Here is a 21,110-nt window from a genome sequence, read left to right as displayed (position 1 = left end):
CATTTCCACCCCTGGGGACCAGCTGTGGGCTGGACTAGTCCCCCGTGTGACATTTACTGTCGCCACTTTGTACGGGGAGGTTTGCAAGCTCTGCAGGAAGGAGGCTAATTATTCCCTCCGGGGCGCCTGGTCCACAGTTAGGGTGCCCGCCTGCCCACCCGCCCGCCTTCATCAGGAGGGCAGGCAGCCAGACCACAGGGTCCAGGCTTGGACTGGGCTCCAGGTCAGAACCATGAATTTCCTTGATGGCTCACCATAGCTGCTGTACCAGTGCTCCTTATTAGGCTTGTGGAAAAGTGACATTTGGGGCAAATTCCCTCTCCTAAGGATACAGGCAGGCGCAGGGTGCTAAGAAATCATGAATGTAAAACAACACTAATTCCTTAGTTGCACTGCCAGGCTGGGCAGCACAAGCATTTCCTTCCCTGCCCATGTCTCCAGCTACCATAACCCCTTCTTCCCTTTTCAGAGGAGAGATCCCATCTTATTCAAGGCTAATCTATGGGCTGGAGCGCTCCTCTCCTCTGATTATCCCTTCTCTCCTGCTCTCTACCCACTGTCCTTCTGCCTGTGACCTTAAACATATAGAAGTCTCACTTACTTTACTCCCTTGACACTATGGCAGCTTCTTTCTCTTAGCGCCTTACCCTTCTTCCCTTTCACAGGCAGGTCCCAAAAGAGAGCTCGGCAGGATGAGAAAGAGAGGGAGAGGCACACACACAGAGAAGAAATAAGAGAAACCACCAGAGAAATAGAGTCTCTCCTTCCTGACCTCCCACTTACTCTGCAACCCCACATACCCATTTTCCACCCTCCCTGGCCGCTGCACTGAAGTCATCCTGGCAAAGGTCACCAGTGTCTTCTTCATCACCAAATCCAGTGAACCGTGGTCATTGTTCATCTTACTTGACCTTTCTGAGCATTTGACCTTGTTGACCTGGTACTTCTTGGAACTCCCTTGGCTTCCATGATGCCACTTCCTCCTGTTCTGCTTAGCTCTCTGACTGTCCTTCTTTTCCTCCTCTGGGGGCCCATCCTCTACCATCCTTCAGGTATTGCTATTTCCAGGTTTGGAGCATTTGCCCTTGTCTCTTCTCACTCACATGTTCTCCCAGGTCCTCTCCCCCTGGCCCACGGCCTTGACTAACGCCTCCTCATCACAGGTGACCAGACTCCCACTAGGCATCTTCCCGATCATCTCAAAGGACCATGGACTCGGTAATTCTAACGCTGAACTCATGTGCTTTCCCCTCTAACCAATTCCTCCTGCCTCCCCAGTCTTGTTGATAGCTCCACGATTTATCTAGTTGACCAAGCTCCAAATCTGGAGTCATTACACATTGTCCTTTTACTCACCCTCACTTCTGCTCCTGAACATATCTCCTCCCACTGCACTTGTCGCAATTCAGGCTACCATCTTTTCTCACTGCAGCCTCCTCCTGGTCTCCCTGCCTTCAATCCCACCACTACACAAAGGGGATCTTTCAAAAATTGAGGTATTATCTTGTTACTCTCCAGTTTAAAAATTTTCAGTGACTTTCCATTCCTTTAGGATAAATTCCAAACTCAATGGCATGACTTCTAAAACCCTTCAGGATGTGGCTGTTGTCTTCTTTATTGTCGTATTCTCTCACCAGCTCCCTCCCCCCAGCACCATTTATTTTAGCTGTCTTGAAATACTACTTGTTTACCAGCGCACACTGCTATTTCATTACATACTTCTTATACAATATGACTGGGCTATTCTCCACCATCACCATCCATCCCATGCTCCAAACCCAAAGTCTCTTGATGCCCCCCTACTAGTCTGCAAGTTACAAGTATTATTCTTCTTGTTATCTCTGTACTTGACAGTGTTTAGTACATAGTAGACTTTCTATAAATGTTGAAAGGATGGGTAGATGGATAGATAGATGGGTAACTAGGTGACTGGGTAGATGGATGGATGGAAGGTTGGATACATGGATATGGGGACTATGGAAGAATGGACAGATGAATGGATGCATGATGGACTGATGGATGCAGGGGTGAGTGAAAAGGCAGGTTAGTGGAATGTTAAGTAAGTGGGTGTGTGATCGGTAGGTGAATGGATGGGTGGATGAATGGTAGCCAATACAGATAAAGAATACTTAAAATCATTCCAGTTTTGTGAAGCTCAAGGTTTATTATTGTCACCAGTCATCAGAATAAAGAATTACAAGCTCCAGCCAGCAAAATAAGGATTAGCTAATCTTAGGGAAGTTAAAATCATTCTCCAAAGGAAAAGAGGCTGACCTGGGTGTCTTAAGCACCTTCAGATTTGCTGTCTGGCTTATGTGAGCCACTTAACTGCTAAGCCTCAGTTTCTCTATTAAATAGAGATAATAATGTCTCTGGCCTATCCTCGTCTCCACAAGAGTATCATGATGATAAATGAGATGGTACATGCAAAGTGTGTTGAGGTCTTCAGGGAAGAGATATGTTTATAAAAATATAAATGTAATAACAATAATACCTTGCATCGGAATCAAGCTTTGCACTTTTCAAAGCTCTTTCACATATATTATCTCATTTGAGTTTCAAAATAGTTCTAAGCAGGTATTATTATCCCCATTCTCAGGTGAGGAAGACAAGGTGCCAAGTGATTAAAGGATGTGCCCGGAGTTACTCTTTGTGAGTAGCAAGTCTTCTGACTCCCAAGCCGGCTGCACATCCTTGATGACAGCCTTCTCGAGCAGATTATCTTCCTCGCTACCTCCCTGAACAGAGAACCAGACATAATTGACCCTCTTCTCAGTGACTCAAGGTCATTAGCAGGAGCGTCAGTTCCTGTGCCATCCTCTAGACTTAGCTGTAGATGCAGCTCTGGACCCAGCGCAGATGCAGGATGGATGGGCTCTAGTGGCCGTGCCTGCGATGCAGGTGGGTCTGCGCAGCCTGCTACCCCACGCACCTGTCCGGACCACATGCCGCACATCAGGCCATCTCATCCAGCCCGGCTTCATTCTTCTCCCTCTCCCTTTTCTCTCCACTGTCAGTGTCTGCCCAGTACTGTAGCTTCCTCAGCCACTGCAGACATCCACCAACACTCTGGACTGTGACTTCATCCACACATCAGCTTTTCCTGCCTCAGACCTGACTGCCAATCAGCCCTCCAGCTCTGCTCCCCAACAACCACATGCGCTCTGTAATTTCCAGGCCTTTGCTCCCTTGTTGCTGCCCCCACCCGACCCCCAACACACACCAAAAGAGGGAGTCGCCCAGGGGCAGGATCTGAGCTGCAGCCTTATTGTAGCTGCATTAGGCTGCTTGGGTGAGTTCTATCCAGGTTAACTCCCAAGCTGTTGTGAATTGAGGCGACCTGGGGACCAGTGGCCCATCTCACATTGGCGCTGACCCCTCACTAGGCAGGCAGGAAGTTGTGACCTCCAGCTTCACATCATTCTTGGGGGTCCTTCCATCAGCACAGTGTTCCCATCCCACAGGGTGGCATCCCCAGCAGCTGGCCTGATGACCTCCTGGGCTCACCTTGGGCAGCCTACCGTGCCCTGTGGACCTTCCCTGGGGACTCCGGGACGTTCCCACCAAGCCGCCTTTCTCCCTGGCTGCTGCCAGGCCTCCCACAGCCGACTTGGAGCACCTTGGCCTCTCCCCTAGGGAGGATATGATGGGTGTGCCCACAGTAAGTCTCCGGGAGAGACAATAGGACAGGAATGCATTAACTTCCGAACAAACACTGTGCAGGCTCGCACAGTCGCCTTGGATTCTCGTCCAAGAAACACATTTCACTGTTGGAGGGCGCGGGTGCCCCAGCCCGCCCACATCCCTTTCTGTTCCAGAGGCTTTGACAAGTGGGCTGCTCCTCCCTTGCCCCAGGGCCTTCAACCCTCAGGTTGGCCAGCCTTGCTGTCTCTGTTGGTACAGCAGAGGGACAGTCTTGCCCCAGCCAGAGAAAGGCCCCTACCACCAAGAGTGCTGCTTTTGTCAATACTTTTTTCCGTTTTCATTCTGGTAATATATGTATACATACAACATATTATTTCCCATTTCAACCACTTTCATTCTCTATCCCCATCCCCACACCAGGTAACCCATAATCCACTCTTTGTCTCTGTGAATTTGCATTTTCTTTGTTATTTCGTATAAGTGAGATCATAGCATATTTGTCCATTGGACTTGAGCTTCTTTCACTTAATATGAGGTCATCTCGGTTTATCTGTTCTTCGGTCAGTGGTCACTTGAGTTGCTTCCACCTTTTGGCTGTTGTGCATAATGCTGCTTTGATCACTGGTGGACAGCTATCTGTCCATGCCCCTGCTTTCAATTCTTTTGGCTATATATTCAGAAATGGAATTGCCAGATTATGCGTCTATGTTTAACTTCTTGAGAAACCCTGCCATTACTTTTTGACTCTTCTATGAGTTAAATAAAGCCTTAACTCCGAAAGACCCCAGATAGAAAGTACATAAACAAAAGGGCCTTTTGGCCCTTCAGCATGCCAGCAGGGATTAGTGTGTTCAAAATCTAGCCATCCCTTAGGAGAGCAGAGTCCTGAAGAAAGGGAACACAGAGAAGACAAATTTTGGCCCATAAGGAAGAGTTGAAAGGTCTTGCACTTGGGACACTAGCCACAAAGACAAGTCCAAGGATTCCTGGAAAGCCATCAATCACCCAGAGGCTTGGGGGCCTCATAGCAGTGCTGGAAAGAGTACTCTGGGAGAAAGAACCTATAGAACTTGTCTGGGAGGGGCAGGTCAACCTCCTGTTATAACACCAAGAACAGCAGGTTGGACCTTCCTGGTCATGTAACCTGGAAATGAGAAGATTCCTCCCCATTACAATGGGGAAGTTGAGGTAAATGGTCTCTGTAGCCCCTCCAGCTCTAAGGATCTGAGAGTCTATTTTTAAAAGCTGGCAACAAGAGGCCAAGTCAATGTTTGAGAGAGAACAGGACCTGAGTCTGCAGCCCCCAATTCCCTTGCCTTAGCTACTCTCTTCATTTCGGCAACTGTGATAGAAACACAAAGTGAAAAGCTCCTAGCCCTCCCTGACTTCCTTGGAAAGCACAGCAGGCTGTTTGCAAAACAGCCTATCACACGATGTGATTTTTGGCTGAACGCACACTTTCCCAAACAACAAGCAACGGCTAAGGCTGGAGGAGACGCTCAGGGGTGAGACCCCACCCAAGCTGTGTTTGAGGGCCTGCTCAGGCCACCTACCCCCCCCACACACACACACTCCAAGTTTGTCCTCTGCCCTGGCAACCAGTACCCCAGATCCCCCCCCCCCCCAGAAGAAGCTGCAGCTGTGGAATGGTGGGCACAGCTCCTGGAAGCATGCCAAGGGGAAGGGGGCGGGTGATTAGAAAGTTATCCAGTCACAAAAGATGGGGCAAGAGAAGAGAAAGAATGGAAAGAATATGGCACCACTCTGCAGTTAAGAGCCTTCCAGTCACCAGGAAGGCAGACGTTGGGCAATAGAAGAAATGAAAAGGAATCATCTGCTCATCAGGGCAGAGAGCTCCCTGACAAGGAAGCCAAAGCTCCAGAAGGCTTTCATGCAGCCTTCAGAAGGCTGAAGGACACGTACCTTGGAGGGAGAAGCAATTATATTTCAGACCACCTAGCATTTGTCAGGCCCCAGCTTTTCATGACATTTCCTGTAATATCACCCCTTTTGATCCCTAAACCTCAGGAAGGTGCTACAGCTCCCTGAGAAGCAGATCTCAGGGCAGGACTTGGCCCCAAGTTCATGTCATCACCTGTAAACTCACCATCCAGAAGAAGATGTTGAGCACGTACTCTGGGTCAGCCAACGAGCTGGGACCCTCCTGAGCTGACCCCCTTTTTTCTTCACATAAGCTCCTGGGTTCTGCCTGCTCTCCTTCCCACCCTGCCCAGCTACTACCCTCTACTCTGCCTCCAGGAGGTCCCTCCCACCAGATAACCCACTTCCCCATCTCCTGTGATTCCTACCAGCAATTTTTATTATAAGGATTTTTTCTGGTAAGCGCTGTGGGCAAACAGAGACGTGGGAACAGATTTTTCATCAGAAAGAAGTTCAATCAAGATCTTACAGTCCTTAACTTCCCTTTTTCTCCCAACCCCCATCCTAGACAGTGGCGGGTCCCTTCTGAGTTCTTGGGCCCAGCTCCTCCCATCTAGGCTGGATGGGGCCCTCCCATAGTACCTGTGGGAGGAGAGCTTTTCTTTCTCTGCCTTCTTCGTCTCCCTAGGAGCCAAGACTTCATCATGCAAGATAACTCCAGAAGCAAACACCACAGTGGAAGGGGAAGGGGAGCTATGTGCTGAGAAAGCAAATCACATGGGTAGAACTTAGAGAATTGTCATTGTAGAACCCAAGACTCTGTGGGTTTGGGCCGAGGTGCCAATGGGACATAGGGTAGCGATCAGGAGCTTGAAAAAAGGGGGCTAAAGCCAAGGCCAGTCCAAAAGGGCCTTCTAGGCAGAACCCATAATTTGGTCTTCCTTCAAACTGATCTTCCTTTAATCTTGTTAGCCACTTTTCAGAGGAGAAGTCGAAGGCTGAGTGACAGGAGCACAAAGAAGGTGCAGGGAGCAATTCTGCCTGGACTCCAGGCCTGCAGCCCCACTCTGCAAATTCGAAGCCACTCATGGGATACATCCCAACACAAAGCAATTTAACATCATCCTTGGCAGTCTTTACCACCTTCACCCCAGGAAGGCTTTAGAAGTAATCATACAGCACTCTCTCATGAAATACAATTTTCTTGTATTATAATCCCAATGACATGCAGATCAATACGCTCAGTGGCTGCTCGTTTACCCTGAGGCCTCATGTGGTTTTGATGGCAGGAGTGGTCTTAGAGTGTCCTGGCCCACCTGAGGGGGACCCAGGCCGTGGAGACTCATTCAGCCTTGTGAAGGTTGGCTCCACCTGCACAAACATCAGCTGCTACTCTAAGCCAGCCTCAGTGCTCAGCCCCACATCATTGCAACCTGTGTATGTGACATGGGGGTCCCTCACCGAGTCCCAGGAGTCTGGCTTCTCTTCCTGGTGGGAGGGGAGTGTCTGTATTGGCAGGTTAGCCTGTGAGTTGATCTCAGATCTACATGGATGGTCTTACCATGACCTTTTTCGTGCACACGGCCGGTGATAAAAGAGAAATTGCCAGCCAGGTCTGTTTGACAGCCAGGACAGGCAGGAGCAGCCAGTTGGAGTTCTGTGCCTGTCTGTGAGTGTTTTCAGTAGGCAGGATGGAAAGGGGGCGGGCCCATGCAGCGAAAGCTTCCTGGATCTCCTGGCAACGCTGTCCTCCATGATGGGTCCCCGCTCACCCTTTAGGAATGAAAGATTATTTCCCTAGAAATAGAGTCTGCCTTCTGCTTTTGGGTAAATCTTTTTCAGTGTTTAGTTTTGTGTGTGTATGTGGTAAAAGACATAGAACATAAACTTTACTGTTTTAATAATTTCAGTGGCATTTAGTACATTCACAATGTGCAGCCATCACCACTGTCTAGTTCGAAAGTATTTTCATTGCCCAAAAAGGAAGCCCTGTACCCACTAGCTGTCACTCTCCATTCTTCTCTCTTCCCAGCCCCTGGCAACCACGAATCTACTTTCTATCGCTATGGATTTACTTATTCTGGATATTTCATATAAATGGAATTGCATTATATGTGGCCTTTTGTGACTGTCTTCTTTCTCTTCGCATTGTGTTTTCAAGGCTCATCCGTATTGTAGTATGTATCAGTACTTCATTCTTCTCTATTGCCATATAATACTCCCATGTATGTTTTTTGTTTATCTAGTCACCAGCTGCTGGGCATCTGGGTCATTTCCGCTTTTCCACTATGTATTCATAGTAACATAGATGCTACTATGAACATCTTGTACAAACTTTTGTTGGAACCCTGCTTTTACTTCTTTTTTAGATATACACCTATACCTTATTTTCCTACAGCTTCCATAACAACATCCCACAAACGAGGTGGCTTAAAGCAATAGAAATGTATTGTCTCACAGCTCTGGACACTAGAAGTCCAAAATCTAGGTGTCAGCAGGGCCATACAGCTCTGAAATCTGTAGCTCCGAAATCTGAATCTCTGCTTCTGTCACATGGTTGTCCTTTCTCTCTGTCTCCTACTGATTGGATCCAATATTCTTCTCTAATCCAGTCTGACCTCATTTTAACTAATCCCATCCTCAAAGATCCTATTTCCAAATAGGATGACATTCATGAGACCAAAGGTTAGGACTTGAACTTTTTTTTTTGGAAGATATAATTTAATCCATAGCTACATAGAAGTAGAATAGCTGGGTCATATAGTAATTCTATTTTTAGCTTATTGAAGAAGTACCAAACTGTTTTCCACAGTAGCTGCACCATTTTACATTTCCACCAGTTATATATGAGGATTCCAATTTCTCCACATCTTCACCAGTACTTGTTAATTAATAAAAACTCTGTTTTTTTATTAATAACTATCCTAGTGGGTATCTCGTGGTTTTGATTTGCATTTCCCTAATGACTAATGATGTCGAACATCTTTTCATGTGTTTGTTATCCATTTGAGAAATGTCCATTCAAGCCCTTTGCCCTGGTTTTAAATTGGATTGTTTCTCCTTTTGTTTTTGCATTGTAAGAGTTCTTTATTGTCTTCGTTTGCCAGGCTGCTATGACAAACACCACATAATGGGTTGACTTAACAACAGGAATTTATTGTCTCATGGTTTCCAAGGCTGAAAGTTCAAAAACAAAGCATCGGCAAGACCATGCTTTCTCTTCGACTTCTGTAGCATTTTTGTGCTGGCTTGCCACAATCCTGGTTCCTTGACTTACATCTCTGCTTCTCATTGCATTTTGCGCTCTCTCTGTTTGTGTCTATCTTCCAGTTTCCACTGACTTCTGGCTTCTTCCTGTGTGGCCTTCTATGATTCCTGGCTTCCAATGTCTTCTCTTTATAAGGCCTCCAGTAATATGGGTTAAGGCCCACCCTGATTCAGAAGACCACAACTTAACTAATAAGTTACAGTCCTATTTACAAATAAATTCACACCCTTAGAAATGCACATGCAGATTAAGAACATTTATATACTTTGAATACTAGACCGTTACAAATATGATTTGTAAATGTTCCCCCATTCTGTGGGTTGTCTTTTCACTCTCTTGATAGTATCCTTTGATGCACGAAAGTTTTTTATTTTGATGAAATCCAATTTATCTGTTTTTTCTGTTGTTGCTTTTGCTTTGGTGTCATATCTAAGAAACCATTGCCAAATCCAAGGTCATGAAGATTTAAACCTGTTTTCTTCTAAGAGTTCTATAGTTTTAGATCTTCTATTTATGTCTTTGATGCATTCTGAGTTAATTTTTGTATGTGGTATGAGGTACAAGTACAACTTTCTTCTTTGCATTTGGATATACAGTTTTTCCAGCACCATTTGTTGGAAAGTCTCCTCTTTTCCCCTTGAATAGTCTTGGCACCCTTGCCAAAAATCAATTGACCATAGATGCGTGGGTTTATTTCTGGACTCTTAATTCTAGTCCATTGATTTATATTTCTATCTTATGTTAGTACTCCACTGTTTTGATTCCTGTAGCTTTGTAGTAAGTTGAAATTAGGAAAAGTGAGTCCTCCAACTGTGTTCTTCTTTTCAAGATTGTTTTAACTATTCTGTTGGTTTAGTTCTTAATTCTTAATTTATTTACTTTCTCAAGATTTAATATTTAGGATATAACATTCAGAAGAGGTGAAAAGTCACCCTCCTACCCATTCCCCAGGAAGAAACACCCTGAGACCAGGTGAGCAGGGTCCTTACCCCACCCCATTCTTTGTGGAGTGTCTTCCTTGAAATTTTCTCAGTTCCCCTCCAGTGCCTGGGACCAGCCAAGACTGGCAGTGAGGTACAAATAGGTTATTCCAAGCCTGGCCTTCGTCCTGCATGAGCCCTGTTCCTTATATCCTGCAAGGTACTCTCTGACCCTCATCCCCCCAGGTTCCACAAGGAGCTCCAGGACGCGTGTCCATGGGGTTGTCCCCAGCCCTGGTTCCAGGAGGGCAGCCTGGTGAGGCCACCACTCCCAATGGCTGGGGTAGTATTCATTTCCCAAGACCACGTTAAGCTGAGCTTCCAGAATGGTGCTGACATCTATTTTGAGTGACTACCATTGTTTATATAGAGGTGCCCCCTAAAAGAAATGCCCCAGATCCTACGTACACTAAGCAGCCTTGACCCCAACCTCCCAATTCTCCTCCCTAGGGGCGACCAATATCACCTGCTTTTTATTTAATCTGCCCAAGACAACCACTCATGCACCCTTTTTCATTCTTTTTTAATGGCTACATGGTTGTATGGACATATCATGATTTATTTAAGCAGTCCCCCAGTTGGTGGAATTTGAGTTACTTTCAGTCTTTTGCTCTAACAATACTGTAATAAATGACCTCGTACATGTGTAAGATCAATGTGTGCGAATATATGTAGGATAAGTTCCTAGAAGTAGAATTGTTGGATCGGAGCATATGTGCACTTGTAATGTTGATAGTTATCACGTCGCCACCTATAGAGTTATGCCCACTTACATCTGCACAAGCGCTGTATGTTTGCAGACATATCAATTGTAATGTGCCTTGTTCCTTCTGGAGAGAGAACACTGCATGAGGTGGAATCTCTCCTCCCCCTCATCCTCACCTTTACAGGTGTGTGTGTGCTGGTGTGGCTTAGAGCTGAGCTGACTTTCAGGGTCAGCCTTTCTCCCCCTGCAGCCTCTGCCAGCTGGGATGGGTTTTCTATCCACCTCCCAAAGTATATCCATTGATGAAAAAATTTTACCAAGTGCGCACATGGGTCTGTACCAGGGGCACTATGCCAGGTGCTGGGGACGGCTGGGCAGCACAGAGTCCCCACCCTCAGGGAGCTTACCTTCTAGTGGGGTAGACTGATGATAAACAGGCAGAAGTGATAGATGCTGTGGTGGAAAGTAAAGCGGTGAGGCGGGTTGGGCTGATCAGTTACACGGGCTGGTCAAGGGGGGCCTCCCTGCCATGGAGTTATTGGGCAGAGGCCTGGAGGTGGTGAGGGAGCGAGGTCTGTGACTGTGTGGGGCAGGTGTGCCAAGGCAGGAGGTGGGAGTGTTGGAGTGTGCTGAACAGACACACCGAGGGCCACCAGCATCTGTTCCTTTGCCTTCCCCAAATTTGAGTAGTCCAGCTCCCACTTCTGCTCATTGGTTTCAGAATGATTTCTTGCCTGCGTGCCTGTGTGCCTGCTGTGAGCCCAGGGCTCGGCCCAGTTCTGACCGATACAAAGAGGAACAGGGATGATGGGACCTGCGCTGTCCTCTCCTCAGAACCCCCGCGGCCTTGGCAGCCTGCTCGGGCTTCAGCTGAGAGCGCCCAGCTCTCCTGGCTTCAGTGCTTATAGCTGCTGCCGCCCGGGCCCCTGGCCTGGGTGCACAGGGAAAGGGCAAGAGGAAAGGCTGTGAGGGGTTTTGATTTTGAGCCAGCGATGTGAACCCCTGGACTGTGCATGATCTCACCCCTCCTTGCCCAAGTCAAGCCCAGGTCAAAAACCTCGGCAAGGATGCCCACCCCACCCTCCCTTAAAAGATAAACAAAAGAAAAGAAAAAGCATACATCATCTGAACCAGCATTTAGAGAACACCTACTATTGCCAGGCATTGTGCTGGGTGCTAAAGGGGCAGCAAAAATGAATGTGGCATGGTCCCTGCATTCAAGAAGCCAACAGTGCACACTGGAAAACAGTTTTTCGCTATGAGCCACGGAGCACTCTAGAAGTGAGGGCAGGCAGGGGCTCTGTGGGCTGGGGCAATCGGAAGGGTCCCAGGAGTTGGTGAGAGAGTGTGGGGAGCAGCCTCCGTGCAATGAGGCCTTGTATGGGGTGGGAAGGTCGGTAGAGCTCCCACGCCAGTCGTGGCGTTGGGGCCTTCAGCCTGGGCGAGGGCAGTTTGGTGAAACTTTCTGCTTTGGGGCCCAGGAAGGCCCTGAGACAGAAGTTATGAATCCTCCCTAAGCCTTCTAACCCTTCTCACAGCCCCCCCACTGCTGTGACCCCATGTTGGTCTCCAGGCATCCATCCTCGCCCCTCCCCCCGCCCCCACCACCACAGTAGGCAGAGCCGGCCACTAAAAGTGTAAGCCAGGCCAGGCCCTGTCCCGCCTCTGCTCACAGCCTGCAGTGGCTTCCCTGTTGCTCAGAGTAGAACACGGAGTCTTACCCCTGCCTGCAAGGCCTCCCTGACCTCACCTCCTATGACTCTCCCCTCTGCTCAGGACCCCTGGCCGGGCTAGACCATGCCCTCCTGCCACAGGCCGAGCCTGCCCTCAGTGCTGTTCTCTCCCAGCACCGCCCCATGCCTGGCTCCCGATTGCCCTAGCCGGTACCCAGCACTTACCTGGTTTCGTTTGGCTCACAGCACTTATCACCACCAGGTTCACTGTTGGCATCTGCAGCCTCCCTGCGGCAGGACCACATGTCTGCTCCATGCAGTGAACAAGGCCGAGCCTGAAGGAGGTGCTCAACAAATATCTGGGAAGATAATGAACCACCAATCTTTTTTTGTTTCTTCTTTTTTGGTAGCTCTGTGCTGCTTCTAAAGTACCACCTTAGCGTCTCTTGCCATTTGATTTTGGGGCTCTGGCATCTGGTGTGGGACTGGGGAGGCCACGCTGCAGTTGGATTAAACAAGTTGATGGTCTCAGTGGTCTTCGCAGTTATGAAAGTTGTGGGGAGAGTGTGCTCATGTTTTATAGTAGTGACTTTTTTCATTCATTCATCTGATATTTATTGTGTGCCTACTGCATGTAGTTCAAAGACTTATGCAGATGAAATGTCCTAAAATGTTTTTCTATAAAAAAAAGCAAATCACCGTTTTGTGATATGAACTAAGTGTTATTGGGTATGCTGGATTGGGAGGTGGGAGTTCATGGTGGCTTCCCTGGAACCCTGGGTCTCAGCGATGGTACCACACAAGCCCTGGGCCTTTGGCACTGCTGGATTTGCCTTGTGACAGAGCCACCTCTGCATGCAGCATTTCCTAAGCAGGATGGTGACATGGCACGGCGGGAGATCCCCGTAGATCTCCAGAAGGAGTGGAAGTGGGAAGGAGGTGGGATGGCAGAGATGCATCAGAAAAAAGCCGGGCAGTCTTCCACAAGTAGAGAACCAGGCTTCACCTAGAAACAGAGAGCTGGAGGGATGTCCCAGAAAAATGAGCAGAACAGGATATCTCCTTGGCTTTCGGGGACAAGAAAAAAGGAAAATGCCAGAAGTTTTCAGCTAGAAGCTAAGGGGGAGCTGCTTTGAGACAAAGATGATGCCGCCATGTCTTGGGAGAGAGAAGCCCAGCAGGTGGGGAAGGGTTGGTCTGCATGAGGGAGCCACCGTGGTTAAAGGGGCAAGAGTGGGTGGAATTGAGGCGAGCAGAAGCCTTGGGAGAAATATCTGGGGAACAAAAAATGTGGTTGGGAGGAGAAGCATTAGCCAAAAAGGGAACAGCAGAAGGCGTGCTCAACAGGGTTTGGAGAGAACAGGATGTTAGAGCCTCTCTGAGGCCATCCCCAGGAGTTTCAAGCAGTCAGCTGGTCAACATGCCAAATGCTCCTGGGGATTCAAAAGACAATGAATTAAAAAACAAAACAAAAACACAGAAAATGACAAGTCTTCGTGAGGTTGTACAGAAATCAGAACATTCAAACTTGGCTGGTAGGAATGAGAAACAGTGTAACTTCTGTGAAAAACATCTGGCTATTCCTCAAAAAGCTAAATGTAGAATGCTATAGGGCCCAGCAATCCCACTCCTAGCTAGATACCCAAGAGAATTGAAAACACATATTTACACAAAACTTGTACACAAATTCATAGCAGCACCATTTGCAATAACTAAAAGGTGGAAGTTACCCAAAGTCCATCATGGTTGGATAAACAAAATGTGCTACATCCACTCAACAGACTATCATTCAACCATAACAAGGAATGACATTCTGATACAGGACATTACATGAATGGACCTTGAAAAATTATGCTAAGTGAAATAAGCCAGGCCCAAAAAGGCAAATATTGTTTGATTCCACTTATATGAGATTTCTAAAATAAGCAAATTCGCGGAGAAAGACTGGTGGTTGCCAGGAGCTGCAGGAGGGATAAGTCGGGATTGCTGCTCATGCGCGCAGGGTTTCTTCATGGAGTGATAGAAACGTTTGGGAATTAGGGAGTGGTGATGGCTGTACAATGTAGCGAGTCTGCTTAAAACCATGGAATTACGCACTTTAAAGTTGTCAGTTTATGTTATGTGAATTAGGTCTCATTTTTAGGAGGGAGAGATTGAGAGAATGAAGGTGAGGCAGGTAGAGGGGAGCCGGGAGGGGTGTGGCCAGATGGATGCTGAGTGGCCTGCCCTGGCCTTGGTTAAAAAGCAGTTCCCGCTTCTGGGGAAGGTGATGCAGTCATGGTTGTGAAAGTTTAAAAGGCTGGCTGGCGGAGATGAGAGTTCTGATTGCTGGAGTCCTCCTGTAGCCAGCGCCCAGGCGTGCCTGGCACCGTGGCCACGCCTCCTCTTGCAGGGCAGTCCCCAGCTGGGACATCGTCACACCCATTGCATTTCCCTGAGGATTCTTGCTGACCAGTTATTAACAGCCCATGACCCCAACATGCTTGCCTCTGCCTTCGCACCCACCTGTGGTCTTTCTCTGCCATCGCCTCCCATGTCACCCTTCTGACAGCCCGGAGGCCACCTGCCCCTTCAGCCATCCGGGCAGGAACCGCCGGCTTCCGCGTGGTTTTCTCTCTGCTCCCCGACCTTTGCGGGCTCTCGCCCTGGCCCGGCCCCGGGACGTGCTGGTTTACCAGCTGCATCGGGGCTGGACATAGAATGAGGAAGGCAGGGTGGGCGCCGCCCCTGAACCGTGCTCCCTGTCCCCTCTCCTCCACAGCTCTTGCAATCTCAGGATGTGAAGGAAGACGCCGTCCTTTGCTGCTCTATGGAGGTAAGAAGTGGGGCTTAGAAGTCGCTGGGCTCAGACACTGTGCATCATCACCCCTGAAAAAGTGTGGGGTGGTTGGATAGATCCACAGGTGCAGGGAAAGAGTCATCAAGCGGGCCCGTCAGGGCTGACTGGCTTCACGGGTAGACAGGGACTTCTGCATCCAGAATTGTCAACCCTAAGCTGGAGTGTGACGGCGAGACCAGCCGAGCACCGAACGGACAGAGAGGACTTCTGGTTCTCCAGAGGGAAGGGTGGACTGTCCACTTTTTCTTGGATCAGGCACTCCATACAAATGACTCCAGCTGACCCCCACCCCCAAGTATCTCCCTTTGCTTGGTGATAGGGGCTTAAGGAAGGCAACTGATACTTGAGCCCTCCGTGTTGGCACTGTCCACTTCCTGTCCCCAAGTTGCTGCCCCTGCCCTTTGAAACTTCCTCTGGGATCTCCCTTCAGAGGCTTTGCTTTGGCCCTGTCATTGGGGCAAACCTCTGTCCTTGTATAACAGCCCAGAGTCATTCAGAGGAAGTGTGGAGAGGAGAGGGCTTCCAGGACAAGGACACCAGGACACGCGGGGTGTGCAGGAGCAGGGCCCTCCAGATCTGCCCGAGCTGCAAAGAGTGTTCCAAGGAGCCAGGGCCCCAGAGTGCCCGGAGCCCTGACAGCAGCTGTGGGTCTATGGACCGTCATGCAGCCTTCTAGTACATTCACTGGGCTCCAGCTGGATACCCAGCATGGGCTGGGAGCTGGAGGAGACAGGGGAGAAGGAAAAAGCAGTGGGCCTGCCCTCAGACAGCTTCCACTCTGGTTAAGAGCGGATCACACACACAGCGGATGGCGGGGTGTACCGGAAGTGTGGGTACAGAGCACACATCCCTGCGGAGTCAGGAGGGCTCAGCGTGGGCCAGGGAGGTGCAGAAGGCTTTGTGAAGAAGGAAGAGGCTTGGAAAGTGGATGAGCCAAGGCTGGGGCGGGGTGCAGATGAGGATGGAGATTATGTGGCAGAGACTTGCAGGGGCTGCTGACCAAGGTGGCACTGATCCGGGAAGATGGGCTTCTTTAGAACAGGGGCTTTTCACGGTCATTGCAGGTCCTCTGGCAGACCTTCTGCTCCAGGGCATAATTCTCTCCTCTCCTTTATGTCACCAGTATGGGCAGAGGTCAGCTCCTAGGGCTGGTGGGTGGGGACTAGGGGCAGAAGAGAAGGAATGAGAGGGACATAGGAGACCTCATCGCAGCTCTCAGGTTCCACATGGACACACACAGGTAATAATGACTTAAGCTCATGTCCAGAGAGACATCGTAGCAAGTGAAAATCAACACGGTGCTGTCGGACTATCAAAGGGGTCAGATCATGGAGCCATCTTACAGTGTGGACATCAGTCAGGGAAGGCTTCCTATAGGAGGGAGGGTCTTGGGTGAGAGGGAAAAGTGGCCTGTCCTTGGTGAGGGCTCATTTCAGCCCTGGGCAGCAGGTGATAATCCAGTTCCTCTCGTTCCTTCTGGCAGATTGGTGTTACACGGTGGAATCTCACAGTTGAGTACTTCCCATCCTCAAGCCTTCCCGTCCCCCTTCTCTCTCCATGGCCTTGGCCTGTACATCCCTTAGACAGCCTAGCCATCTCCTGTCCTTGTCCCAGCCCACCTAACTCCTGCTTCTTTCCTAACTCCTTCTTTTCTGGCCACAGCTACAGAGCACAGGCCGGCTCCTGGAGGAGCAGCTGCCCGAGATGATGACAGAGCTCCTGGCCAGTGCCCGCGACAAGATGCTGTGCCCCTCGGAGTCGATGCTGACCCGGTCGCTGCTCCTGGAGGTCATCGAGCTCCACGCCAACAGCTGGAACCCACTGACACCCCCCATCACGCAGTACTACAACAGAACCATCCAGAAACTGACGGCCTGACAGCCAGGGGGACTGGCAGGCATCCCGCAGGCAGTTGGGGCCCTGGTGCACAGGGCCAGATGGACAGGCGGGAGGACAGGGGTGGCCCTGGTGGGAGAAGATAGAGGGGAGGAAGGCAGGCAGAATCGGCGGCCAGTCTGTAGCCAGGCAGGGAAGGGACAAAACCCCTTAGAGGAGCCCCCCCAATCCTAGCACACTCCCCAGCCCCGAGCATGTGTCTGCTCACACCAGTAAGGGAAGCATGTCTCTTTCCGCGGTGGTCCTGGCTCTGGCCCCCCTCACTCCTGCTTCCCCCACTCTCCCTCCCCCCACCCCAAACCCGCCCCCTACAGGGGCTTTGTGCGAGGGGTTTCATCTCCGTGGCTCCTCAGAGACCTCAGCCGCCTCTCACGCTGGGGCATCGTTTGGGTCAGAAAGGACCTCAGAAGGCTGAAAAAGTGGGTCGGCGACGGGCTCGCATTGTTCCCGTGTTCTGTTGGCTGCCGTCACCAACTGGCAGGAGGCGACGTGTAGCAGATGTTTGGGGAGGACAAAGGCAGGCACGGTCCCCACCAGCCGCCTGTAATTGACGGTCTTTGTCAGCCACAGTCGAGCTGGGGACGAGCTGCCTCTAACCTTCAAGCTCCACCCTTCCAACTTCAATTCCTCCTCCCACCAGCCACTGCCCCCAGCCTCGGGCCTAGGGGGTCAGGAGCAGGGAGGGTAGACGGAGTTTGCAGTTAGATTTGCACTCTTTCGTTTTATTGTGTTTTATTTTTCAAAAGTCGGTTGCTTTGAAGTCTTTTCTCAATGAAAAGAGCCTGTGATGTGAGTACACATTCAGCTCAGCGAGGACCCCCTGATTAGTGGAAGATCAAACCCGGGCCCTCTCTGGAAGGATTCTAGCCACAGACAGCTTGCCAGTAGCCAATTAGGGTAATTGGAAACTTCTGCCCTGGTGGGGGTCCCTGCTGGGATTTTGTGTTCCATGGCCACCAGCCCCCAGCGCCTCTGCTCTTTCGTTTGAGTCTCTCTCTCTCTCTCTCTCTCTCTCTCAAAGGGCTGCTACTGTCACCACTGGAGCTGCATTAAACTCTGTCCTGGCCCCGGGGCCTGGTGGCAAACAGGGCACAGAACGAGGCTGGTGCATTAAAACCAAAATGCCAGGTGATGCTGCCCAGCTCTCCACGGGATTTACAGTTCAGCTACGTGGGCCATGTCAGCTGCCCTGGCTTCACGCAGGCTGGGGGCTCTGAGGAGGGTTTTGGGGACCGTGGCCCGCATGTCATTGGGAAAGGAGTGAATTCATTGCATCATTATGGGGACAGTCATAGTTAGGTGGCCAGGTAGGGCCACCCGACGGAACTTTCCAGGCCGGCAACAAGGCCAGGATTTCTTAAAAGGACCAGGTCCCGGGGAGCAGCCCACTTCTCTGCAGGCGAGACAAGGGGACACAGTTTGGGTTCTGGAAGGCTGGCTTTGGGTTCGTCATCGGTGTCTGTGTAGTTCCATCTCCAGGGCCTGGAACACATACTTTGAAAGAGCCCCCAGGAAATGACATCCGAGCCCAGCTGCTTCCTAATCTGCTCCTTGGTTGAGGCCAGTTGCCCCCAGGCCATCTTGGAGGTCCAGCCTGGCTGGCCAGGAGATGGTGGGTAAAGAGCCCCCCTTTACTGATTCTGAGTCTAGGAGGGCAGGCAAGGTGGGATGGACTGAAGACACCCAGGAGAGTCCCTGTTTTCCCCGCTAGCCACACCCTGCCCTCTGGCCCCAGGCTGGCCTCTGCCAGGCCCCAAAAGAACCTGTTGGGGACATGATCTGGGGGCAAAGTTTGACCCGGCCCTGGCCTTCTTCCAGGCTTGGCTCCCCTAAACCTCTCCCTCCTGCCTTCCCTCCTCTGCTGGCAGCTGGGCCCCACAGGAGGCCTTGAGGGAAGAGCAGGGATGCTCTTAGAGGCTCCTGAGGAACACCGGGGAAATCAGCCTCCTGTGCGCTCTGCCACCTCGGCCCGCAGCAGCCGCTCACTTGCAGCCTGGGGAGAGTCAGGCCTGGGTGTGGGCCACGCTTCCCTCCGGGCGTGCGTGCATGCGTGCGTGCGTGGGCGCATCTGCTGAGAAAGCGGCCCAGCAGCGGGGTCCCTGGTCAAGGAGGAGGTGAGGGAGGGGGGCTCTCAGACACATTTTGGGCTCAGAGAGTGTCATGGGGGGTGGGGGGCCGCGTCCAGAGCCCGCGTGAGGAGGGGCCCGTGTTCCCTGGAGCAGCGGCGAGCACCATGGGGCCCGATGTGCCCTCTGCCCAGGGGTCCTGCCCGGTGGTCCCGCCTCCAAGCCACCCCGCCTTGACTGTTAGAACCAGAGTGTGGAAGTAAGATATAAATATGTATACATATATAAATATATATTTTAATTACGTGTCGTGTCACGGTGGCTCCAGACATACGATTTGCCTAGTTTATTCCATTGCTTGAAAGCGCTTCCTGGCCGATGCGAATAACAATTTAAGCTGTTTTTGTAAATGTAGTTGCTGCTACTTTTTCAAACACGGAGGAAGACATTTAAAAAAAAAATTTTTTTTTTAAAGGAAACAACAGTAAAGCCGAAAATCTGAGCCTCTGGGGCAGCTTCCCATGGGGGACGACTCAGACAGGAACTGGGGGACAGAAGGGGGTCCCTCACAGACCCCTGCCCCTGCCAGGCCGGACCCCAGCCCCGCCTCTGCTGAGTGAGGAAGGCCGTGCCCAGGCTGACCTCTGAATGTATTTGGTGGGAGGCAGACCTGGGGATTGCGTTTCTAAGGCTCGTGTTGTTTTCCCTGTTCGCCCGCGGTTTTCTTGGCGCATTCAAGAGGCAAAGTCCAGCCATCTGATGTTGATCCTGTTTCCGTCCCCCCTGCCAGTTGGGGCGCCTTAGTCATTGTTTTCCTCTAACACGGCTTGCTCACCGCAGCCCTGCTTCCCACAGCCTTGTGGCTTCGCTTGAGCTCTGGGGCTGCAGCCCCATAAAGGTGCCCCCCCACCCCGTGGACAAGGCCCGGAGCCCCCACCGTCCTCCATGGGGAGCGTGCACCCCCAAACCCAGTTTCCATCTGTCCGTCCTTCCTTAACACTCTGTAAACCTTTAAAGTTCGGGGATTGTCCTGTCCACCCATGTAAATGTAAACGTTTGGCTGAGTCGGTATTTATTCTAATTTTTATTTTATTTTATTTTCTCTGGGAAGGGAGGTGTGTGGACATGTACCATTGCTCACAGCCTGAGCAGCTACAGGGATGGGGGCCCAGATGGCCAGGCCACCACCAGCAGCAGCCCCTGGGGGGCCCCAGGCCTGGGCCTCTGAGAAGCCAAGTCAGAGCAGGTTATCCGGCATCAGCACTGGCCAGTGTTGGGCTTTGATGGGCTCCTGGGGGCTGCCCATGGGAATCGTGCCCCTCAGCTGCCGGCAATCTGTTGGGAAACCTCTGGCTGGGCCTCTGAGATGCAGGTCAGAGAGAAGACAGCTTTGCTCTACTCTGGACACTTGACTGCAAGGGCTGCCCACCTTGTCCGAGCCAGCTGCGAGCCGGACGACAGGACCTACCTCCCAGGAGCAGGGACCTGGGGCTTCCCACCAAAGCTGCAGAGTCCTGCTCACGCGACCACCTCTCCTACCCTCGGTATGTCCTGCTTTCCAGCTGAACCCAAACTCCAAGTGGGTTTTAAAAAAATAAACACCACCAAAAAACAAAAACGCCCTGAATCTGGCTTCTTTTGTGTGCTTGGCAAAGGAAATCTCTCCCCAAGGTTTTTATGTCTCAGCAGGTGTGGGGCAAGGCCTCAGAGGAGCCCCTAATCAGGAAATGGGCGATGCGCTAATGAGAAGATGCCCCCACAGTTTAGCCAGAATAGGGAGCAGGGGCTAGGGTGTTGGGAAGGAGTAGGCTGGGATTACATGGGGAAAGGAAACTTAAGTCACCTAAAACTGACGTAGAATAGGATGAGGCCAGTCCTGGAGAAAATGCCTTTCAAACTACAGATTTGATTTGCTGCATATTTAACCACCCCCCAACCTACTCTGTCCCCAGAAATGTCCCTGTGGCATTTGTCAATGACTCATTTTAGGAAGGCTGAGACTTGGGCCAAGCGACTTCTAGACAGCAAGTGCCTGTCCAGTCTTGGTTGGTCAAATGTGTCTTTCATCAAAGGGTCCCAAAAGGGCCCAGTGATTTTTTTTCCTGTGATGACATGTCCCTTGTTTTACACAATCCCTCCCATGGCAAGGCCCTGGG

At 50.7% G+C, this 21,110-nt stretch overlaps 1 protein-coding gene across 5 annotated transcripts in view; it reads left to right on the top strand.

Moving 5' to 3' along the window:
• CTIF (cap binding complex dependent translation initiation factor) overlaps positions 1-19,283 on the top strand; it is a 350,579-nt gene extending 331,296 nt beyond the window's left edge. For all 5 annotated transcript variants that reach the window (XM_077135514.1, XM_077135516.1, XM_077135512.1 and 2 more), the window contains 2 exons: positions 14,915-14,968; positions 16,655-19,283. In XM_077135514.1, the coding sequence (XP_076991629.1) occupies positions 14,915-14,968; positions 16,655-16,870 (270 nt within the window). In that variant the 3' untranslated portion in view covers positions 16,871-19,283. The remainder of the gene's footprint in view (positions 1-14,914; positions 14,969-16,654) is intronic.
• Positions 19,284-21,110: the final 1,827 nt, after the last annotated feature.

The sequence above is a fragment of the Tamandua tetradactyla genome, chromosome 18 (genome assembly GCF_023851605.1).
Source record: "Tamandua tetradactyla isolate mTamTet1 chromosome 18, mTamTet1.pri, whole genome shotgun sequence".
NCBI lineage: Eukaryota > Metazoa > Chordata > Mammalia > Pilosa > Myrmecophagidae > Tamandua > Tamandua tetradactyla.
Note: the sequence above shows the minus strand (reverse complement) of the source record. Positions and strands in the feature narration are given on the sequence as shown.